This window comes from Periplaneta americana, chromosome 14 (assembly GCF_040183065.1).
Source record: "Periplaneta americana isolate PAMFEO1 chromosome 14, P.americana_PAMFEO1_priV1, whole genome shotgun sequence".
NCBI lineage: Eukaryota > Metazoa > Arthropoda > Insecta > Blattodea > Blattidae > Periplaneta > Periplaneta americana.
Window position 1 is genome coordinate 72006382 of NC_091130.1, and position 21277 is coordinate 72027658.

The 21277-nt window shown below is 35.9% G+C and overlaps 1 protein-coding gene across 2 annotated transcripts in view; it reads left to right on the top strand.

The window, feature by feature from the left end:
- The first annotated feature begins 1547 nt into the window (after positions 1 to 1547).
- The window catches only part of LOC138713451 (trypsin alpha-like), a 48102-nt gene continuing 28372 nt past the window's right edge, over positions 1548 to 21277 (top strand). For both annotated transcript variants that reach the window (XM_069845560.1, XM_069845562.1), the window contains exons 1-3: positions 1548 to 1612; positions 5641 to 5729; positions 17276 to 17367. In XM_069845560.1, the coding sequence (XP_069701661.1) occupies positions 1552 to 1612; positions 5641 to 5729; positions 17276 to 17367 (242 nt within the window). In that variant the 5' untranslated portion in view covers positions 1548 to 1551. The remainder of the gene's footprint in view (positions 1613 to 5640; positions 5730 to 17275; positions 17368 to 21277) is intronic.

Sequence of the window (21277 nt, forward strand, 5' to 3'; positions counted from 1 at the left end):
GGCTACCTTCTATCGTTCATTGAGGTGTTGAAGGCTGAGAGCTAAATGCCTTATTTTCTATACCAAAGAAAGATGATTCAGTTGTAATTTGTGAATGAGTTGGTGCTGGTATTTCTGACTCCTGTTGTTCCAGTGGATGTTTAGTGACCAAACTTGGCGCAAAGACTGTTTCTGGTATAACATCTGGCGCAAAAAGATAGATACCAGTGGCTCGGAAACCATTGGCGACATTTTGTACGGTCATGCATTTATTCCAGACAGGTGTAAATATTGCTGAGAATCTCTCTTTATGTAGTCGCCTTTCAGGATAAAGCTCCCAGTATCTGAACAATGTTTCATCCCAAAGTGTTCGAAGGATCTATAGACTGTTTTATCAAGTGGTTGCATGTCATAAACACATAAGAGTAAATGTAATGTCTGCGAACAAAGTAGTAAACTGTACTTGAATTATTTATGTAGCCTACTTTAATTTTATCCCTAGATATTTATTATTATTATTATTATTATTATTATTATTATTATTATTATTATAACATTTGCAATCTGAAGTGGAAGTTCATACTCAACAATATAATTAACTTAATTAATCGTCTTGCAAATTTTAATAGTTGTCGGGAAATAAGGCCCGGGCCTTATTTACCTGTTGTTGCTTGAGCCTTATTGCACGATCACAGACCTGGTATGATTTTGAGGTTATGTCTGCGTCATGGAGATTTGGAAAAATTATTTTGAACTTGTATCTGGAACGATGAAATATCTCTCAAGCATAACATGCAATAACACTTTCAATATTCTGAGCATTGAAATATATTATTACATTTAACTTTACTTCCAATATCATAGTTTCTCTCCTCAAAATGTTTCGGCCGGTTTCTTCTTGTTACTCCATTACTACCAACATAAGCTGCGCGCAAATTATTAGGCAGGTGTAATTTTAGTTCCCCAACATGACTACAGAGTGATCACTCTTCCTCTTAGCCTTGATCCGCGAATTTCAAAGTTGGGCCTTATTTCTCGATGGGCTTTATTACCCACTGGGACCTTATATTTCTTAATGCAGCTTGAAATGTTACTTTCAATATTATTCACTTTACATTCACTTCAAATGCAACTTCATTGAACACTATACTGCAAGGGAGTGGACGAAACCTAGAACTATCCCCTGCTAGGCGCATTCTCAATGTCATGATTTGACTGTGCTAAGGTTCGCTGCGTGTCCACATTTCAAGCAGGCGTCCAGCTTGTTCGTAGAAAAGCCGCATAGTTGCGTCAGGGACCAATGTTAAACAAGTAATGTTTCTGAAACTAATATAATATATTTATAACCATGTGTAAATATTAATAAGTGCTTTATTAAATATACTGTAAATAATCTCTTTGCTTATTTCAAACTATAAATGTCTGTCTTGATATTTATTATGGAAATAAGTAGTTAATCATAATTAGAAATATTTTATATCTATCATAATTCAAGTTAGGGGCCTACGTGTATTTCAAACTATTATATAAATAACCAACGCCACAGATATGCATTTCCATTTACATTCGGTAATGTTTAAAACGATGTTGCTATCTATTATTTTGTATCTGGTTGCTGTTTGTGGATTCTCAGGTATGTACGTAGGATACAAGCAGTATGTAATCTAATCTTAGCCGTACATGAACTGTCGGCATCACGAAATTATGTCTATTATCTTTGAATGCAAATAAATCATCACCGCCATCAGTATCACCACCACCAGGGCTTGATTTAGGCAGGAGTCTATGGTGTCTCTGCTTAGGGCCTCATGATTGTGGGGGCCTCAAAATCCAGAAAAAAAGCTTTTCTTAAATGAATTATGCAAATGAAATAAACAACTCTGCCAAATGAAATCAGAATCGACGAAATAGGTAATTACGTAATTAATGATGTTAGAAAACGCATAAAAATCACTTCATTATTTTAAGTTTAGAGTGACAAGTTGATTGCAGAGTTTAATGTGTTCATCTTGTAAAAGTTGGCTACTTTGTACAGATTATTCAATTGTAACAGTGTAACAGTAGGCCTATTTAAACAATTAATAATGAATTCAGCAGTCAAAGTCAATAACATTATCAGTTCTCAATGTATTAAATGTTAAACCAAGTACTAGTGCTGTGATCCTGGCAGGTACCGAATTTTTGTTAATATAGGACCATTATCGGTGTGTAATGGTGATGTTAAAGAGGAATCCAAAATTAAAAATGGAATCCCAAGCAATTTTGAGTTAGGTGCCATAAAACAAAACGGAAAGATATTGAAATTCAATAACAGGAAAAACAATGCTGATCACTGAGCAAGTATGTTTCTTCAGGTGCTACTGACAGCAACTTTCCTTTACACACAGAGATCTCCAGTTTCAAAAAGTTAAGAATATTTTAACACAGACCAATGGAGATGTTTACACATGGAGACAACAATCCGCCACAGCTACTATTTTGGGGAGAGTCGAGGTATTTTTTACATAAGCCTAAACCTGAATCTAGAAAAAATGAACACTCCATGAAAACTCCTAAATTACGGCACAGGTACTACAACCAATACAATCAGCTCTGACCCTGTCTTATGGCTACATTTAATAACTGATAACTTATGGGATCACTTTATTTTTAATCGTCCTCAAAATAGAGAATTAAATATGTGGTGAAAGGAGAAGGTGACAGAATTTAGAATAAAATAGACAGGCCTAGTCATATATGAAAACAGGAGGCCTCTGAAATTGTAAATCAGGCCCTGACCACCACTACAACTATTACCTCATCAACATCGTGACTGCCATCAGAAAACAACTTAGTTTCCTAGGCTAGTTAATAAACTCAATCTGATCGTCTACAAAGCTCAGCACAAGATTCACATATCCTTCAATCGCTGATGAACAGATTATATCAAAATTATGTGAATTAGTCTAAAATAGCGACAGGAGATGTATGAAATCATTTCGATTGCTATGTATTTTTTTATATTAGGTAAGGATGGATTTAAGAATTAAATAAATAATACGAGAGAGCAGGATGAGAGCAGCGTATCCAATAAAACCAGATTATGAAGCGAGACTGACGACACAAAATATGGAGAGAATGGAGTGGCATGGATCACGTGAAAAACTGACGAGGCACAAACTTCATGTTACACTTGTATTTCCATGGTACCGAACCGCGAGTGAGTCAGAGTATACCTTCCATGTCAAAACGTTACATTCGTTCTCTTTTTTACCTCTAAAATAGACATTTTGCATAAAAAAATGGAATATCTGTTAGTGAGTCGCCACGATAGGGTAGAAGTCGTCATTGATGACGAGGTGCTTATCAAGCAATTAGGTATTATGTTCATGAACATACATCAACCTAAATGGAATAGAAGAAAACTCAGATAAAACAACGAATACAACAAAGCTCAAGAATTCCAGTGAGAATAATTTCCAGGGAAAATTGTTCCGGGGGCGGTTATCGATCCCAGGACCCTTCGCTTAGCACACAAATGCTCTACCGACAGAACCACCCAGGAAATATACATAACACCGTCACAATTTTTCCCTTTATATCCACACAACAAACACATTGATAGCTGTGAAGATGGGCTATTAATAAATGCTGGAATTTCAACGGTGGAAAAGGAAGCTAATAAGGAAGTAAGAACAGGAATTAATGCGGAAGAGACAGTGACGGGCAGAAAAGAAGGATGATAATTAAACTGGTTTGGACATATTATATCTTGCTGGGTCCTGAGACATGTTTTATTATATTTTTGAAATTCAATATAAGTCTACACTTCAAAAAAAAAGTCACTTACATGAGAAAAAATGCTGAAAATATTATGCAGGTTACAGTTTGGGCACAAATGCAGGTATAATATACCATACTTCAGGTCTCTACATATACAGCTTATATCATATTTTTTACTCTTAAAATATAACGTTTACTGTGTACTTCGAAAGCATGTCGTACGATGCCTTGACCTTGAGTTGCTGGTTGCCATTTTCATTTACAAATAATTGAAACACGCATTGTAATGATAGAATAGATCTTCTTGTGCTTTCTATAAGTCCCAAGAGATATCAGGAGCTTAACAAGCACAGAAAAGAAATGATCGATGACGATTCCACCTAGTGGAAAATTTGAAACTAAATGCATGTATGAAATACAGTATACTATATTTCAGGACCTAGAGGGTAGTACGGATACTGGAAGAACGTCTGCCTGCGTAAAATAATATTTCAGTGGAGACCATCTGGAAAGAGAAAGATAGTAGACCACATTCCTCATTACTTCAGTAATAGATGTCGGTAACCTGGGACAAGTTGACACCTTGCAATTAGTCTTGGCGGGGTGGACTGAACGGCAAGATGCTAGCAACAACAGGGATATTCTTATGTAGGTGTACTTCCATAATAATAATAATAATAATAATAATAATAATAATAATAATAATAATAATAATGATTACAATTATTACAATTATTACAACTATCGCCATGTAAAAACTAAAAGTTTTCTGGTCTCACCCACAAATGTCTAGCATACTCGTCTATACAGTAGAGGCCTGCACGGGCCGAAATTCTTAGACCCGGCTCGATCTGAACCAGATCCGAACCCGACATTAGCTTAGAAAGACATGTAGAAGTACAGAATCAAAACTTGGCCGTAAAAACAAAATGAGCTACGTACTTAAAGTTACATTTGTTTTGCTACTGTCAGCAGACTAGAAGATAAAACAGAGCCCAGGGGCCACAGGAGTCAGGAACAGAGATTACCACTCCAGTAGGAGCATGAGAAAACTGATCTTCCAGTGCCTCAATGCTCTGTGTCTATGACAGAGTAGAGACCAGACAAATGCAGTTACGAAATGCGAACTCAAACTAAACAATAACTTACGATACCAATAGTCTACTGCTCGGAATGGGTGCCTGGTGGACATTAAAAACTTCGTATTATTTTTAAACAGTACATAATTCGCGGGAAAAAAATGATTTATGTTCCTTTAAGACCTGAGCCCGGCCCGAATCCGACAAGGACCAGCGAATTTCAAGCCGAAACCGGCCCACGGGCCGATCCGGGCCGGACCAGGCCTAGCCCCGCGGGCTTGACCTGAGCCCGTGCAGACTTCTACGTATAGGCCTACAGTGCCATATCTTCATTTCCTCTGACTTGGTGAAAGTTCCGTAGCTCTGGTTTGACCCCGCGATTTCAGGCTCTTTCCAAAGCTAAAATCGACATTGAAAGGTAGAAGAATGCAAGAATGCAGACCTTGGACAGGATTACGAGGCAGCTGAAGGAGACCCTTAAAGAAGTCTTTGCAGATTGTTTTGAAAAGTGGAATGAACCTTGGGGTTTGTGTGTGAGGTCCCAATGGGAGTACGTTGAAGTGGAATAAGACGCCATTGTCCTGGGCAGGTGGATGGATACTGTCCAGACAGATCTCGTAAAGACAAAACAAAGTACACACACACACACACACACACACTCATAGTCCCAACAAAATTCAGATCCACTTTCCCCACGGAACATGAAAAAGATCTGTGAGTTTGTTCTAATTTAGAAATTAACACTACATGTGACGAGTTAAATGTCAACGCAACTTGCAAAACCTACTTATCTGTTCAGAAATGAATAATTTACTTCCAGATGGCAGTGCTACGGATGAATTAGGAAGTCCGCTACAGCCAAGAATAATTGGTGGAAGAAATGCTACACAAAACGAGTTCCCTTTCGTGGTAAGCACTGCAAGGATCACTCTATTCTGTATATTTATTTGCAGTTTTTTCTCTAAAATATCCGTCTGATAAGACTGGCATTAGTTCTCGAAACGAAACATATTCCAAATTACTCCTGTGTTACGTGTGCCCATAGCCAATGGTAAGTCACGCCCGCATGTAAGCTCGTCGGGGACCGTCGTACTTCAGGGTATCTCTGTTAACTGAAAAGATACCTTCTATTGAAGGAAATAATATACATGGCCATATATTTTACGTATGTGTGGAAATAAATTGCTTCCCTCATTTTGTTTCAATGTGATATAAAATAGTGAAAATCGTGCTGACAGCTTCCAAAATCAAGTCTTTTTCTCTTGGCTGTACAATATAGGGCGGGTTTTGCCCGCTCAACAATTTTTTCCACTGTGACCTCTCTCCGGATAAATGTCTCTATCCCATCACCTGTTTTCCCTTTAGCTCGATCTCCCATTTCTGTCTTGGTTTTGGTCTCAAACTTCGCAAAGCACGTTTCCAATCAAATTCCAATGCGCAAGATATGAACATGACCCATCCAGGGCAGTTTCATGAGGTCAGCTCGGTTTTAATCGTTGATACATTCGTAACAACCCCTAACCTGGTGGATCAGGTTATTTGAAGTCGAAGTTCTCTTGCCTTAGTCTTCGGAGATTCGAAATCTAGTATAACTTAAAAACCATATCAACTTAAAAAAATATACTTTTAGGTAGAAATGATTCTAACAGAGTAAATGTAAAGATTAGTTTCTGTGAAAAACGAGCGTCGTACGATTAATAGAACGGCGACAATCCAAAGTTAAAAATTCCCGGAGTTACAGAAGTGATGTCACACTCCACTGTGGCGAGCAGCAACTGGGCTTTGCGGTAATTGTAAGCTTCTTCCCGCGTCAGTCTCTTCCTAGCATTAGTGTAAGTTTCCGGTGTCCAGTGTCCGATGTCGTGTCTTATATGAAATAGTTATTTCCATGAATCATGGCTGGAATCAGCCATAACAATTTGAGCCCAGGAAAGGTGAAATTGTAAGAATACAGAAAGAAAGCAGTGAGAATACAGACCGGCTAGGAACCACGGACTGGTGTTTCTGTGGTGAATATTTCTTAAGCAATTCATCAAGAGTGTTTCTATCGCTGTGAAAATATAATGATAAGAGACGTAAAGAGAAGTACTGAGTGTATTACATTTCATAATGCATTTCACGCTGTTGTACTAAACAGAGATGTTGAATACTGCTAGGCATGTTATGATGGTGAGGGCGGAGTCTAATTTTGAAAGGGAAAAGTTGCGAGATATACGCTATGTAGCTTACAGACAGTTTGTTTACTGGATTAATTCTTGGAAATCCCTCGGAAGAGGAAACAGAAAAGTCATACCTTCATGTGTAATAAGAGAAATTCGTTGGGAATACCCCGACCCTGACAATAAGTATTACAGAAACTTTCAAAGTGCTGACAGAATGGAAATTTTGTATTTTGATTAATCAGGAATTGTTTTTAATTTTTAAAATTCACCACAATTTATTATATTTTGCAACCGACACTCAGAACATTAAAAAGAAATCTTAATTTTTACATTTTTTTCTTATTCTACCAATTTGTTTCTTCCTTTTATAAAGTTTTAATAACTTTATCTCCAATAAACATATTGTTGGCCATTTATAATTGTTTCAATGTTGGTGATAACTCGATCAAAAAAAAAAAAGGAATCAATTTCAAAAACCTATTATAATCTGCTTTTTTTTTTAATTCAAAGTTTTAACTCATAAATTTGTATCAATATACACATCGAAAATTTTATTGGATATTGGACAAAAGGTGACCAGAGTAGTAAACATTCGCACACAATAAAAAATATAACACTCTTGTTCATTTTTAAATTGTTATATTTCGGTAAAACCGCTTCTCCTATAGAGTCAGTGCACTCGTCACTACTGCTACAAGTCGTTTCACAGGACACATTCATATCATTTACCTCTTCACTTTCAGACGCTTCACAGTTTGAAATACTTCTGAAAAGTTCACCCCCCAGCTCACATTCCACACCTAATTCATTGCAATTTGTATATGTGTTTAAATTAACATCAGAGACTAGTCACGAAGCTGGAGTTGATGAGGTTGCTAGGAACAATAAACTGTGCAGGTACTCTTTCGCATTGTCTGTAATTAGGCGATAATAGCGATCCTAGTGGTTAGCAACTATGTATAGATGCATACTTATTACATATTGATCTTCGTGACTGTATATACTAGATTGTGTTAACATCATCACTTGTTTGTTCTTGGATATCACTGGTTTCTGCTTCATCGTACACTGTCTCACAAAGTTCGCTCTATGAAGTTGTAAATGACTAGTCTGTTGCTTGTTTTATCATCCTCTTCCATACATATCCACCAGTATTTCACTGACTTTGATGATGTTCGTTAATTTCACTCGGTTTCAATTTTAAAGAAGGGATTGCACTTTCTTCAACCGGTCTACTTGTTTTGATACGCAGAAGTTAATTTCTAAGCCGGGATGTAATTTCAAAATATTCTGGAGTGAACTGTTCGGAACAAACGACGGAATTCCGAGTGGGTTCGAAATTACGCCGATTTATTCAATTCTTCCACGCTTTGAATCTAATCAGTGACCTTTGGCGATTAGGAAATACATGAATACTTATCCCAAGATCTATGTTTGTAGTATGTGAACATCCAAAAACACAACAATAAGACATTTCCGATAAAATAGCACACAAACTTATATATAAAATAATAAGACACTATAGTCCCGTCGCTCTAATTTCCGGCAGACAATCGCGTTGTAGGTCGGCTACATTTAAACGTGTGCGTCTTGTGATTCGCTGACTCATTTCTTAAGGCTCGATAAATACTTACTATAATCGCCAGCCATTTTAGCTCTTTTTTTGGCGTTCGCAGAAAGCATACGAAGACGTTATTTGCCGCTCAATTATTTGCTGAATTACATTGCGTTTGATTTATTATCATAGGAGCTACGACATGATAATTTTTAACGGTGTGGCAAATAGATTCCTCGTATGGTAGCTCGGCAATGTGAGAACAAAAATGGCGAACGATACTACCTACCTACCTATTACTGCTAGTAGACTTTATAGAGCCTTTACTTTCTAAGACATAAGCAAAGGGGCGGAGTCACGCCGGAAATAACAGCGTCGGGACTATAGTTGTTTCACCGTACGAAACGCTACTGAGTGAAGCTCAAAGGAAAAATTGCAGTGAACTATTCGTACCTGGAGTTGTGACGTCACGACTACAGCTGGTGTATCATTAATTCATTATACACGCAGTTTTGAGAGAACGGGCGTCATAGAAACTGGCGGTTTTCAGTGCTATATTTCTCTTAACAAAACCTGTATTTTGAGTACCACTTTATGTTTAAGTTGACAGGGCCTTTAATAATGAAAGTGGTCAATGACAAAACGTTTTATATTAATGAATTTCATAATGCAATTTGCATTTCATAGCGTATTCCTCACTGTATAATATGGAAGATGAGCTCTTGAAAGCGGTACACTCTTAATGCTACGTTTACACGGCGACAATTTAGAGAAGAGCTAGAAATTATAGTTGAGTATCACCGTGTAAACGGTTGTGAAAGCAGGTATCTCGTTCACTCTAATATCTAAATAGAGAGTCTAAATAGAGCGGCCTTGAAAACTGCTCTCGCCGTGTAAACACCCTGAAAAGAGAACTCGTATATACTGTCAGCTCTCATTATAGCTACTCTAAATTAGTCAGCTAAGTTGAACTTTTTCATTAACTCTCGCGACTGTTGCGTACGAGATTATACAAGCTTGCGCATAACTCTTGAAATACAGGTCTAAAGTAATAATCATGCTACGTTTGCACGGCGACAGTTCAGAGCGAAGTTCTGAAGAATCATGAGAGCTCTCTAACGGAGTGTTTACACGGTGACAGAATATAGCTTCTCTAAACCCATTAGCAAGTTCTCATGAGATTTATATAATTCTAAACTCTAAGTTACTCTCTGGACCTTTTACATGGTGCAGACAGTTTAGAGTGACAGAAAGTGTTGAGAGAGAGCAGTTAGAGAAGAATAGGCTGGTCAGTGTGTTTTCATGACATCATCACCCATCTAACTTCTGAGCAGTGTGTCAGCAGTTGTGTAACCTGACCGCGCATAGCACTTGAGTTACTAATATTGTTGGGTGAGTCATTATTTATTTATTCGTATAGAATACTATAATTGCACGAAGGACGGAGTTGATAGTCTTGATCAAAAATGTGCAAATTATAGCTCAAGTCGGCACACATGTAATTTACATTCTATGAATCAGAGATGCATGAAAATAGTACCAATGGTAAGAGAAAATAAAAAAGTTTAGTTGTGTTAACATTGTTTCCCTATTTGATAACACGCCTCATAATAGTGCATATAAACAAATTTGTTCATTGTTGAGGCGAAATGGCTGCTATAGACGACAGAAGAGCTTAATTTTCATGTGAACCAGTCGGTTATTAATGTGCAAAAGCATTACCAAACAAAGTTTGGTGCAGATCCACCCAGTGGGCCTAAAATCCGTAAATGGTACACATATTTAAAGGCACGATTCTTCGCAAGCGGTTGCGACTCTATCCATACCTACTACAGTTGCTGCAAGCCCTAATACCAGAGGACAAAGTACTACGAAGAAATTTTTGCACAAGTATGTAGACTTTAATTGGAAACGATGATGAATTTATTCGTTCCGTGATATTTTCTGACGACGTCACTTTTCAACTTTCTGGTAAGGTGAACAGACATAACCTCAGAATCTGAAGATCGGAAAATCCGCGTACCTACGTGGAACTTGACTATAGGCTTGATGTGTGCCGTGTTACTAAGGAGGAGGGACACATTGAACATCTTTAAGTCAAGAAACTAAACGTTTGTAGTTTCTCTTTCCATTGGTACTAATTCATGCATCTCAGATTCATAGCACGTAAATTACATGTGTTCGAAACCGGAAAGGTCTTTTGTAGGAACAAAGACAATTTTCAGGCTTCCTGGTGAAAGAAAGGCAACGGATGCAGCTGAAGAAGTGGTTCTTGAGAAGAAGAAGAAGAAGAAGAAGAAGAAGAAGAAGAAGAAGAAGAAAAAGAAGAAGTGCTTTATGCCCCCCAAAATTAAAGAGGAAAAAAATATTCTTGCTACAAGGGCCAAAGTCCAATTTACCTCCAATGTTAAAAAAAAAAAGTGTGCAGAATTTGCGATGAAAATGACTGATTGCGTTTAAGCTCCTCAAAAGAGACCGCGTGTTCAAAGAAAAAAAAAAAACAATAATTTTTCACATAACATTGTTCATCTTCATTCAATATATTGTGTTTATAATGGTTCTACTAATACAGTGTAATAGTTGTGCCTATTTCGTTTTGTTAAATTATAACTATATTTCTGTTAACAGATACCGGTATAGACCCCACTGGACCAGTTATGTGATTTGTTTGTAATGTACTAGGTGAGTGTTATTATTATTATTATTATTAATATGATGCATTATCAATAGTATTAAAGGAATATAGAAACATTTCCACATCAAGTGAATGGTGATAATTGCACAATAATAATAATAATAATAATAATAATAATAATAATAATAATAATAATAATAATAATAATAATAATAATAACAAAATAGTGATATTATTATTTTTATTATTATTATTATTATTATTATTATTATTATTATTATTACAGTTCGCACTCTATGGACCTTACGCTGTACCTCCTCCAGCAAATAAATAAGCAAGAATAAAACCCACAAATTAACAACTAAAACAATGGACCTTGCTAAAATTACGGCCAAATTACAATAAATTAGCAAAACTAAAACCCAAGTTCAGACGCCTCAACAATCTCAGCTAATTTTGACAATGCCTGATTTCTCAAGGTCCTTATTCTTGTAATTCTTGTTAAAGACATTCCACAAACAACTTTCCAATTCATATGCTTCAATCAATCTTCGTGTCTTCGACACTCCATTGTTTTTGGCCGTCATTTATACTGCTTCTGTCGCGAGAGTTTATGAAAAAGTTCAACTGAGGTGAATAATTTAGAGTAACTATAATGAGAGTTGAGAGCATATGCGAGTTCTTTGTCCAGGGTGTTTACACGGCGAGAGCAGTTTTCAAGGCCGCTCTATTTAGTCTCTCTAATATCCAATTAGAGTCAACGAGATACCTACTCTCAAAACCGTTTACACGGTGATATAGCTCGAACGGAATCTGGTGAAGCTTGACCTTGATGGAGAAACCAGTTCTACAGGCGGTTAAGAGTGGAGGGGGTAACGCTTTTTCAGTCTCGCTTGCATCTCGTCACATAACATCGGTCGGTAGTCGATCCCACACCACAATACTGTTCTCTCCCTCCAAGTTTCACCAGGTTCCGCACGAGCTATACTCAGCTATAATCTCTAGCCCTCTCTTCTCTAAACTCTCGCCGTGTAAATGTAGAGACGCAATTCCGCCGCTCAGAGCGCTGTTCGGTTCTAGATATTTGTAGCAGAACACTTATTGACATTGACATTCGGCGCATTTAAAGGACTCACCGTTGCGTATTAAATGCGTACAATATTTTATGGTCAATAGACGTAAGTTCAAAACTTCTACGTATCAATTATATTAAAATAAATGGTTGTCATCTTTCATATGAAAAGATATTACATATTATAAACTCAGGCACTACCGTCCTGTTGTTCAATTCATACACCATACCTTTTCGAACATAATGAAAGAAACTTAATATATTTTACATGAGCAATGTAGTCTACCATTTTCATATGATTATTTATTATTATTATTATTATTATTATTATTATTATTATTATTATTATTATTCATAATTTATTCTGTTAAGAACAATAAAATAATATGTTTAGGATATAAACCTGTTGCTAGGAAGCGTAATGTGACCAACAGCCTTTACTTTATACTAATGACAATCCTCATAGTTGTGTCTTTTTTGCCAATTTCAGGTCCGATGTGTAAGCTCCATGCGTGTTCCGGCGAGATATCCACGGTTTTTCCCACGTAGATCTATTTCTCCTCTGCCTTCTTCAATGCATAAGAACTGCGCACTACAGCGGTAGAAAAACGTTGTGTTTCTGCCATAGTTGTAAACGCACTGACCAGCCTGTTCTTTTCTATATGCTCGTAACACTTTCTCTCACTCTAAACTGTCTGCACCATGTAAACGGTCCGGAGAGTAACATTAGAGTTTACAGTTATATAAATCTCATGAGAGCTCGCTAATGGGTTTAGAGAAGCTAAATTCTGTCACCGTGTAAACACTCCTATAGAGAGCTCTCCTGATACCGTACTTTAGATCTTCTCTCGCTCTAAACTGTCGCCGTGTAAACCTAGCATTAGAGGTCTTCTTAAGGGGAGGAAGTAAACCTGTGAACACATAGTCATAGAGTAAAATAATACTGTCACTAATAGAATGCCCAATGAAAAAAGAGTCTATTATTTCTCCCTCATGTTGAATTTCGACACTACATAACCTCTGAAGTTGAAAGAATAGTTAGATAATACTGTATTAACATCGCTTCTATTAATCATGGATATACACTGAACTTAAAGATACATTAACAGTTCACACTGAACAAAATGGATTAATTTAATTTCATGTTTGCAACAGCAAATGCTGGATAACTTTCGCACCTGACCTTGGAGTCATTTCGCAGATATTATCACCTTCATTTCACTCAGACGCTAGGTAACAATCGGAATTCATAAAACAAATCAATTAAAGAACAACATCTTATAATCGGCCTCGCTGGGATATGTCTGATGCATGTGATACCAATTCCAGCAACAATCAGTAAGGTATCTTGCGTGATTTTTTCGTAAAAAGAATGAACGTCGTGGTGCCTTTAAGCAGTCTTCAACGTCTTCTCAACCTTATGCCTTCTTTCGATGTTCATCTCAAAAGAGTGTATGTAATTATGTTCTACACTTATTATTCATTGTTATAAGAGAAAATAAATCGATTAGTATCGGTCTTCCACGTCCCCGAATACCATGGCATTACCGCCATTACCTTTATATAAAAAAAACTTTTTTAATGGTGACGAATCTAATATTTCTATTGCTTTCAAGCAATCTTTATATCAGGAATTTACTGGCATGCCAGAATCTCATCGTTTGTCCCAATCTCATCCAAGAACTCGTCACCCTCTTGGTTGTAGCACTGGAGATGTTGGAAATAAAGTTATAGACTCGTCTTGTTATGTTGACTTCAGTCACGTTCATCTTGCACCTGATTAAAAAAAAAACTTTAGGGGTTACTAAATGATATTCCCGGTACCATTTTTTATTTATTTTGCCAATTCACAGAATAATTCATAAGTTTTCTACTGCATGTTGCTAATAGAACTAAAAGACGGTAATGAAAGAATTAAAGTTTTTATAATAGACTGATTCCGACTTAAGTTACGGCGAGGAAAAAATATTACTTTAATCCAAGGAAGAAATAAATTCAGAATAAAGTATGAATGACACATGTCATGTGATAGAATAGGTACTTAACTAATATGAACACTATTTTAATTTTATGTCAAATGGTCTTCCAGAGGTTTACTGTCTTACTTTCTTTTGTAGTCATGTATAGCGGAAGTCCCAAATCTCCGGTCTCATAGATAGAACATAGTTATTATAATGTAAAGTTCCGTTCCATTGCAAAAGGAAAGTATTAGCCTACTGCAACAGACATTCAGATTGATACCTCTCATGAGCCTTACCGAAATGGATACGAGCATGAAAACTTTTTTGCATATTGCAGATTTGCACATTTCTGGTGCGCAGCGCGAATGTTTGTAAGAGATCCGCAATTGAACAACGTTTGAGGGACTATGGGAGCCATTCAATTTCGTTTTGTCTGAATGACGATGGTGATATTCATCAAATGTTTTACGCTGGGAGAGACCTCACATAAAAACCATCAGTTCAAACTTATCCAGCACAGTAAACGTTACATCTTTCTCAGCAATAGCACAATTCATTTTCGTTTACCTGGAACAATGATGGTAATTATCACATATGAGGCCGAATATTCTGTGTAGGATGTCCCTTATTTTACCAAAAAAAGGAAAGAAAAAAGTCGAAGATTTTTGCGCCCGTCTCGTAAATATTTTACATTTGGTCAGATTTACTTGAAAAATAAAATTTCACCTCAACAGGATAACATTAAGCCATGCCGACTCGAACGCCATATTTGAATGTTAGGAATTCAAGGTCTTGTAGGTTGAAGTCAGTGTAAAAGCTATTCATGAATGTATAATATCTATTTTATTTTATTAAAATTGAATACATTTTTGCTCTTTAGAGTGCATTATGGTTTTTAGGATTCTTGTGGATACTTTCTTTTCAGAGTTTTTTCTTCAATCAGGTTTCAGTCTATGATGATCTTGAACACAACGCAACACAATGGCAATAGTCCATGAAAATCTTGCATTAATTTAACATCCCTATCAGGAGAGACATTCCACAGCTTTTAACACATTAACTATCCTTTCAGCTTCTAAATATCAAGTGTTGCTCGTCCATGTCGAAGGACTTTCTTGAATAAAACTAGTGCCCATCTTCAGGCAAAAGTACAGAAAACTCTGATCTTGGTTGACACAAAGTCGGCTATTGTTTTCTCTGAAATGTAGATAAGATTGAATTAGGAGACGTAAATTAACAAATTAAAAGAATAAAGAATTGTAATCAGAATAAAATTAAATTTACAACTATTTGCCCATCCAATTCTCCACAAACAGGAACATATATCTTTTCCATGTGTAGATTCTCTCTATTCAAATTTTGCTACTATTTTGATTTTGAGTAGTACGTCTTATTCATGATCAAAGAGCGATAGGACAGACAACGATAAATACCACATATGGTGACAAAATTTCTTTACAGCTACTTTTGAAATTGTGAAATTTATTCTTTTATATGATTTCAGAACCTTTAAGAAGCAGAGATCTTGACAAGGAGCTTTTACAGATGCACTAAACTGAAACCACGATTTGACATAAACAAATACAGTGAACTGAGAGGCATCCCTTAACGCATTTTTATCTTTAATGAATATTTTAAGTTGAGATCTTAGCAAAAACATTTTTAAGCAATATATTGCTCTTGCAATCTTGCTTGATGCATCGCCCCAGGAGGACATATTTCTAGTTTTTTTCCAGGGTCTCTTCCCAAAAATATTAAGGAGAGCTCTACGAGTTCACGGTAATCACTTCTCAGTGTTAGTTTATCTGATTCACTGTCATAAATGTCTAAGATTTCCTTTATTTCCGACTCATTGAAAAAACATCCACATTCTTTCTGCCACTTTTAAAATTATTCTCATTGACACTTTTCCAGCTTTCCCTTAAATGTTTAGTTGTATATCAGGACTGCTTGTTACATCACTGCCTCTGCTGTCGACTGAAGGATGTATACAGAATCTCTTACACTCAGCTAAAATCTATCCAAAGCAGCCACTGACTTTGTAGTGATAAAATTTTTGGTACCTCGCCTTGTAGCATTCTGCATTGATGTACTCTCAGAAATCTAAAAACTGACCAACATCGAGTTCATCTAAACTTGGAAATGCCTTATCTGAATCTTCAGATGATGAAAAAGGAGGTACAACAGAAGATGTAGAAGTAGATGCTGGACACTGTTGTCTCGTTTGCCTTCTCTCTTCCAATTTTCTTTGCCTCGCACTTTGTTTTATTTATCCGCGATTTTTCTGTCAACCCCTGCAAAGTAGTCTTTATGTCCTGGCTCTCGCTGTTGACGTAAAAATATCATGTCTTCTTCCAACTTTGTTTGTAAAGCATTGGCATGTGCGAAATCAAATAGACTGTCCAAATTATTTATAAATTTCTCTTCACGGCACTTACGAAGTCTGCAAATTTTGCGTTTTTTTTTGCAATTTTCTCCACTCCAAATGCAAATTAATAAGTTTTTGTGAACAATGCTCAATAGCTCTTGTCGGAATTCTCCCAAAATACAACGCACTCAAGAACCACAAGATGAGCACTTTCATTAAGAGTTAATTTTACCTCCCGTATGTTATAAAATAAAACTTTCAGCACTTGGCTATTTGATGGTAATTTGTGTCCAGTTATTTGGTGTTTTATAACGCCTATTAAAAACAAACGTTTCCTGGTACTGCGTAATTGATGTGACATCATGTTAGAGTAACGACTCGAAAATACGTGCGACACGATCAATAACAGATGATTGTACTGCACGTACTGACTGGCCGAGGCTTGACTCAGCGTGAGAAGTCTAGGCATGTTCTTCATGCGAATTCGCGCTCCAGTCGGCATTGATTACAATGCTTCAATCACAACAAAATTTTGTGTAGACATGTTTTAGTGTCATTCGAACAAATTTGAAGGGTGGGCGTTCAAAAATATTGAAGTCGGAAAATAAGGGACACCCTAATATATACAGTGTGTGTGTGCGTGCGTGCGTGTGTGTGTGTGTGCATCTATGTGGCATAAATGTAACTTGTTTCATTTTACAGGTGGCTATTCTATACAAAGGAAGAAGAGAATGCACTGGTACGATTATTGCCAGAAAATTTATCTTGACAGCAGGTCACTGTGTTATAAACGTGTGAGTAGTGTAAATCTCTGCTGAAAATTAATGTAATCTAATGTCGACTAAAATGTTTAAGCACATGATAGAAATGCTATTTCTGAATATGATGCTTCAAGTTGTATGTTATTTTTATGACATTTCTAGGAAATTGACTCGTGTGAAAATGTATAAAACTTATTTCATGCCATTGAGATGAATAGCTACTTTATATCATCATCATCATCATCATCATCATCCATTATTATTATTATTATTATTATTATTATTATTATTATTAAACTTAACCACTGAATAACCTACAGACTGTGAAACATCTCATTATGCCTTAACGTTTATGTAATAATTAATATTTGAGGAGAAAAATTCGCTCAGGCACCGGGGATCGAACCAAGAGACCCGTGTTCGATCCCCGGCGCCAGAGCGAATTTTTCTCCTCAAATATTAATTGTCAATGTTACAGATATTGTTCTGTAGGACAAATTAATAAAACCTTTAATAGTCTATGTAATAATATTTTGCTTAAAATGGTGCTAATGTGTACTAATTTAGGTCTACTATTTTGCAAGTGTAATAGCGAAAACATACATTCTTTCGATTCTAAAGCTGAATATTGGAATAGTACAGACCCATGCAAGAATTTTCTTCATATGCATAAAAATTCATTTCTTTAGTTTAATATGAAGTGTTCGGTGCAGCAACCTAATATTTCTGAGTGCCAGAAGTTAATTAAGTATTAAAAGATGTATTGCTTAATGTCTAAACCGAATAAAAACATGCAGTTCGAACATGACTATTGAAGTAAAATAGGCTACATAATATAGAAGTCTTTTTAAATTTAAATACGCGTGTTTTTCAGTAGTTCTATATTTAAAAGTAACAGAAAATAGAAAGAAAAATAGTAGTTTACACCGCTGTGAAGTAACGGTTAGCATGTCTGACCGTCAAACGAGCGGGCCCAGGTTCAAATCTTGGTTTGGACAAGTTACCTAGTTGGGGGTTCTTCCGGGGTTTTCCCCCAACCAATTGAAGCAGAATTGCAGGGTAACTTTCGGCGTTGGACCTCGGACTCATTTCGCAATCATTAATTCACATAACATCATCATCATCATCATCACCTCCATACCATATTCCGGGCTCAGTTCACTGTGAGGCGTGCTGTACTTGTACAAGAGCGCGCCCGTTCGGTTACCCAATCATCCACAGAATAGGAGTGGTAAGCACAATAAGTCTCAGACTGCAGTGCAAGCCTTCGGGTCCCTCGTTCGCACAAGATAGAGAGAGAGAAAAAAGAGACAAATAGCAATTTCCATATAAGAGATGCAGAACACGTACGAATCGGAATTTAAATCCCATACAATGTTAAGTTCGTTTCTAAATGGACCACAAACATAAAATTCATTTTCACATTCTAATGTAGGTAAAGCCTTCTGTCAGATATAAGAGTTCAGGAGAGGATCCATGCCTTTATTTTGTTTTTGTTATGCAGATCTTTAATGGACATTTCCTAAGCTGTATGCAAACTGGTGAACACAGCTGTAGTTACGGTAGCATTGCTTGCTAGGACAGTTCTGTGAGCATAATGGAATACGATATTCTAACGAATAATCTATTTTCTGGTTCTGCTTCTTGAACAAAGTAGGCCTACGTATATTATTTGTACAATCTGAATGATGCGTGCACGGATAAAAGAGAAACAATGCATTTGTAATAAACGTAATCTACTGACGGAAACACGAATATTTCAGTTTATTCGCCATACGTTCTATACATATGTCACTAATACACAGAGTGAGATAAACCCATTGCATTTTTTTACAAACAAAAATAAATGTTTGGCATTTTTCTTTGTAATTATTATAAAAATATTTCTGAACCAACTTTGATGGTCCCTAGTCCGTATAAATAAAGTTTCATTATGCTCGACCATGCCGAAATGTAGAAATTATACACCGGGTAGTAGGCCTTTAATGCACTTCATTAAAGTACACCTATTCATTATAATTCAGTTGTTCAGCCAATGAGATATCACCATTGTACCATTATAAAACTGCAAGTATCGATTATTCTCGGATCTGCAATCGAAAGACAATTAGCGAAAAGTCACGGAGGCTGGAAATCCAATACTGTCGCAGAAGGTTATATTCTGTTACTATAATAATTAGCGTTAATTGTAAATAATATTCAAATAAATTCAATTTGTCATCTCGTTTTTCAATTCTAAATCAATTTCCAGGTTATATAAAGACTAATCTTCATGTTATTCTCTAGATTATATCAAGGCCAATAACATTCGTGCCTCGGAAAAAATCAATACTTTCGCGTCTGCGCATATCTCACATTTCAGGTCAGTTCCGCTCCTCACTTACATAACCATAACATGAATACTTATGAATAATTTCAAGTTAGAAATATGGTCGAGCATAAAAAGTCGTATGAAACGTCTCCGTTCCATTACTCTTTCATCGTATGATGACTCAGAATATCTGCATGGAAATATCATATGTACTTCGGTACAGTAAAATAATATATACGTATGAAACTTGCCTATAATGGTAATTAAGACGCTCGTATGAAAATTATGAAACTCGCTTGCGCTCGTTTCATAAACAAACATCCTCGCGTCTTAATTACTACCATTATAGGCTCGTTGCATAATGTACTATTATGATGCAGTCTGTATGGTATTGTGGAAGATTATGATTTCATTAAAATGTTCCAATAATATTTCCTTTATCTAAAATATATAACTTAGGAGTTATTCGCAGTGTATTATTTACGAAATTTACTAATCAAATTAATTTTAACACCCGTGAAGAAACTAGAAATATAGTGCTGAACACAACCTGATTGAACAAGCAAACTGAAGACAGAAAGTAGGCTATATGTGAAGGATTTTATGATTATACAGGGTTAACCGTAAGTAATTTTATTAATTGCAAGAGGTTATTCTTTGAGATATTTCAAACAAAATAGTTTAATACAATTTTGCTCGTTTTTACTTCCTTTTCGAGAAAAAAAAATATTTTATATGAAAAATTTCATGGCGTATTTTGGGAAAACTATTTAATTAATTCCCGATATGCTCAGTCAATTTAAGAGAGCATTGAAAGAATTGTAGTTTTATCCTATAAATGTGCAGAAATTTGATCCCAATAAATGTCACTTCTCGTTCTGGAAAATAATTTTAAAACTTGATGCACTCTGACAACCTTATAAAGGTTATTGTCTGGACAGATGCAACTCGCGTAATGCAAGAGATGGATGAGACAATGAGAAATATAAACATAACACAGTAAAACTGCTTTAAGTAAAATTTGATTTCTTGTATAAAATTTACCGGTTACTACTGTAAAAATTAAAGTGGGAGGGAGAGAGGCTGAAGAAAATGCTTCTAGTACGACAAACGGAGATTTTTTTAATCATTAATTAGATTTGCATAAAGTAAAATAAGCTTTTTTGTTGTCTGTGTCCACCGAATATTTAATTAAAATTAAGTCGAATTTAAAATTAATATTTTTAATTTATTTTGTTTAACGTAAAATAAGCATGTCGTAGTTTTATTTTTTCCTTTGGACTCTTAAACGTTTTAAAATTTTGTTATCATAACGTGACAGAAGCTTTCTCTAGAATATTCATTTGAAATGGGAGAGTAGAATCTTTTCAATTTAATTTGAAATAAGCATATTTTATTGCCTGCGGTTTCTGAACATTTAATTAAAATTAGGTTTTAGAATTTATTTTAAATTTTACAATATATTATTTAACGTGAAATGAGCTGTGTTCATTTTCCGCTCTCTAACACAGTCTAAACACAAAAATTAAACGATATATGATCTGAGTTTAAAAACAATGTACGTGGCAATGAACTTCAACTTCCCTGTTCATAACAAGCCAGGTGAAGGGGTTGTTCAGAGTAACATAACAA